Raw genomic sequence first — 3,323 nt, forward strand, 5'->3', positions numbered from 1 at the left:
TCCTACCAATCTGGGATTTCATTCCTTTCTCATTTTAAAATATTTTTGCCATATTATTCTACTATCACCCTTCTCTACATAATCTAGAGTAGCTATTTGAGTACTAAAAGATTAAATAATTACAATTTTTTGAGGGTTTACCGACATGAGTATTATAGTCACCAAATTACAACTATACACATATTAATATATATATATATATATAAAACTAAAATTTTAAAGAAGAAACTGGAGGAAAAATACCTAATAAAAGGTGGACAACCAAATTGCACTTGCTAGGAAAGCAACAAGCAGCTGTAAACGCCAACGTATTTAGACCAAAAGGAAAATGATTAGTAAATCAGGCAACTCAACAAGTATAGACACGGTAGGCGTCAGCTATATATGTACCATATCCATTCTCTCCTTCAGCAAGCTAAAGTTCTTGTTTTATTTCTTTTCCAATAGTCAAAAATCATTACAATCTTTTTCTGATTCATTCGTAGCTCCAGAAGCAAATTAATTAGAGCAGAATGAGTGTGGAAGTGTTAGACAGTGCTACAATCTTGGCCTTCATTGAAGATGAAGAAGCATTCCACGTCTCTATAAGAGATCATTTTGCTCTCCTTGACACTGACAACGATGGAATTCTGTCTTACGCAGAGATGTTGAAGGAGTTGCAGAGTTTGAGGGTCTTTGAAACCCACTTTGGCATCGATGTTAAGACAGACCCAGACGAAGTTACTCATGTCTATGATTCTTTGTTTGGGCAGTTCGATCGTAACTCCAACGGGACGGTGGATTTGGAGGAGTTCAAGACGGAGACAAAGCAAATGATGCAGGCCATGGCCAAGGGAATGGGATTCTTACCTGTCCAAATGGTGCTTGAAGAAGGCAGCTTCCTCAAGAAAGCAGTGGAGAGGGAGTCCGCCAAAGCTTGAATTATTTATTTCTTCCTTCACATGTTGTTTCAAAACATTTTATAAGTCTGAATTAGTTCCAATGAAAAGTTTAAATGAATTAAATGCACCCTTTTTATGGAAAAAAATGTATTGGAGTTGTTATTAATTTTCTGTTATTGGCAAATTAAAGATGGCAAGATTGATTATATATTCCTAACTATGCCTAATTGTGTATTGTATATTTTGTGTGTGGTCTGATAACCATTTCATCTAAGGATAATGATATGTGTAATTTCTTTTATGTCACTTTGTCATTTTATTCTCTTATTTAGAATCATGTAAAATTATTAGTGGATTAATAAATATGTAGCAAATTCAATTTGAAAATAAATCAGTCGAACAAGAAAAAGAATATTAAATTAAAAATAAACAACAATGTTGTCTCCAAAGTGAGTCCCATATCATTTTGTTCTCTATAATTAAAAAAATTTACTTCTTAATCTTTATATTTTCAATGTTATAATGAAATTCAATTTGATCTGTCTTCTTAAATAAAATAACAAATTTAGATTTTATGTCTAACAAAATATTATGAAAAAAAAATCAAATACATAAATGTAGTAGCTTTATCAATATTTCATAAAAATGTAAAAGCTAAAGAAAAAGTACTCTTACACCAAGTTTATAATGGAGTAAACACAAAAAAAAAAAAAAAAGTATTTTTGTTGGCCATTTTTAGAATAGAGAAACTTTGAGCAATCAAGGAATATATAATATTTTCCTCATTTCATAAATCTCATATTTTATTTTAAATTTAAATATGAGGCATTCAAATTAAAAATTTTAAATTCTAATCTATGGAAATTTCTCTTTAAAAAAAATACTTATTTGAAATTTGCCATTTCAATTTAAATATTTTATTTATCTTTTAAACACCCCACACCCTAATGCAATCTGAAATTTATTTGTCTAAAAAGGAATAAAAATTATCATCAAATTATAGCACAGATGGTGATGCTTTACCTAGAGCATTGCAAAAGCAATGCCACATTATTGATGAAAAAAAGAAAAGCCTTGAATGGAAGGAATCTAACATTTTTGTGGTGGTGCTAGTAGTGAAGAAGACGCAAGTGGTTTCTTTAATGGAAACGGAGGGACAAATGGAAACAAAAGAAAAGAAAAAAGAAGGTAGTACTACTGCTAGTTATAACTAGTTAGTTGTAGACAGAGTGGGTGGGTGTTACTTGAGGAGAGAGTAATCAGTCAATCTATGGGTCCTTGCTTCTCATTGTTTTTGAAGAGCTGTCTAGTTAGTCAAGGGAAGGTGACTTTCACTACCTCCAGCAATACTTTGGATTTTTAAAGTAATGATGGAAAAGTTGCACCGCTCGAAATTTATTATGCAAGTAAAGTTGAAAGGTGCCCAACTTTGGCTTGAAATTCGAGGTTAACGTTTCACCATAGGAGCATCCAGAATGTTCCCTTCTTTTCTCTTGGCTTGTGAGTTGCGACTTACAACACGTTGTGAGCCCATTGGATAACTTGCTTTTACAAACCGAAAGGCAACACCAAATCTTCATACAAAACCCATGTTCACACACAATAAGGAAAAAGAAAAGAAAATTCCTATATGCTTGGGGTCTTTCTTTTCTTTTTTATTAGATTAGATTCTATTATATCAAACAAGCCCGGTGAAGAGGAAATTCAAACTCGGGTTGCGTTGATCGTTTAGAAGGGGAATGGAAAAGGAGAAACGAAACCGTGGCAAGAAAATTCAACAGGCTAGAAACTAGAAACTATTTGGCATAGCCAGCGGCCAGCATATTTGGACTAAATCGAAAGGACAAGTTAGTCAATAACCGTATAGCCGGTAGGTGTCAACTATAAATATGCTTGACGTCCAACTCCCATTTCACCAAGCTAAAAAAACAGTTGCTTGTATTTTTCTTCTTAATAGCTTTTGATTTACGGCCTGAGAAGCAAAAGAGCAGAATGAGTGTGGAAGTGTTGGACAGTGCTACGATCGTTAACTTCGTTGAAGATGAAGAAGCATTCAACGTATGGATATGCGATCGCTTTGCTCACCTTGACACAGACCATGATGGGCTCCTCTCCTACGCAGAGTTGTTGAAGGAGTTGCAGAGCTTGAGGGTCTTCGAAACTCACTTTGGCATCGATGTAAAAACAGACCCCAAGGAGCTTGCTCACGTTTACAATTCTCTGTTTGTGCAGTTTGATCATGACTCGAATGGGACGGTAGATTTGGAGGAGTTCAAGGCAGAGAGCAAGAGGATGATGCTCGCTATGGCTAATGGGATGGGATTCTTGCCTGTTCAAATGCTCTTGGAGGAAGGCAGCTTCTTGAAGAAAGCAGTGGACCGTGAATCCACTAAACTTGCTGCTTAATCTGGGTTTTTTTTTTTGTTTTTTTTTTTTTTTTTT

General features: G+C 34.4%; 2 protein-coding genes across 2 annotated transcripts; both read left to right on the forward strand.

Annotated features, from left to right (window-relative positions):
• LOC18612398 lies at positions 359–1,089 on the forward strand. The gene has a single exon (XM_018119323.1). The coding sequence runs from the start codon at positions 513–515 to the stop codon at positions 918–920; it is 408 nt and encodes a 135-aa protein (XP_017974812.1). The 5' UTR covers positions 359–512; the 3' UTR covers positions 921–1,089.
• Positions 2,548–3,310, forward strand: LOC18612399. The gene has a single exon (XM_007049179.2). It carries the CDS (start codon positions 2,874–2,876, stop codon positions 3,285–3,287), a length of 414 nt encoding a protein of 137 aa, XP_007049241.2. The 5' UTR covers positions 2,548–2,873; the 3' UTR covers positions 3,288–3,310.

The sequence above is a fragment of the Theobroma cacao genome, chromosome 1, assembly GCF_000208745.1.
Source record: "Theobroma cacao cultivar B97-61/B2 chromosome 1, Criollo_cocoa_genome_V2, whole genome shotgun sequence".
Lineage (NCBI taxonomy): Eukaryota > Viridiplantae > Streptophyta > Magnoliopsida > Malvales > Malvaceae > Theobroma > Theobroma cacao.

Excerpts from the sequence above, each read along its gene's own strand:
- LOC18612398 (XM_018119323.1), top strand. The coding sequence starts at position 513 with ATGAGTGTGGAAGTGTTAGACAGTGCTACAATCTTGGCCTTCATTGAA.
- LOC18612399 (XM_007049179.2), top strand. The coding sequence starts at position 2,874 with ATGAGTGTGGAAGTGTTGGACAGTGCTACGATCGTTAACTTCGTTGAA.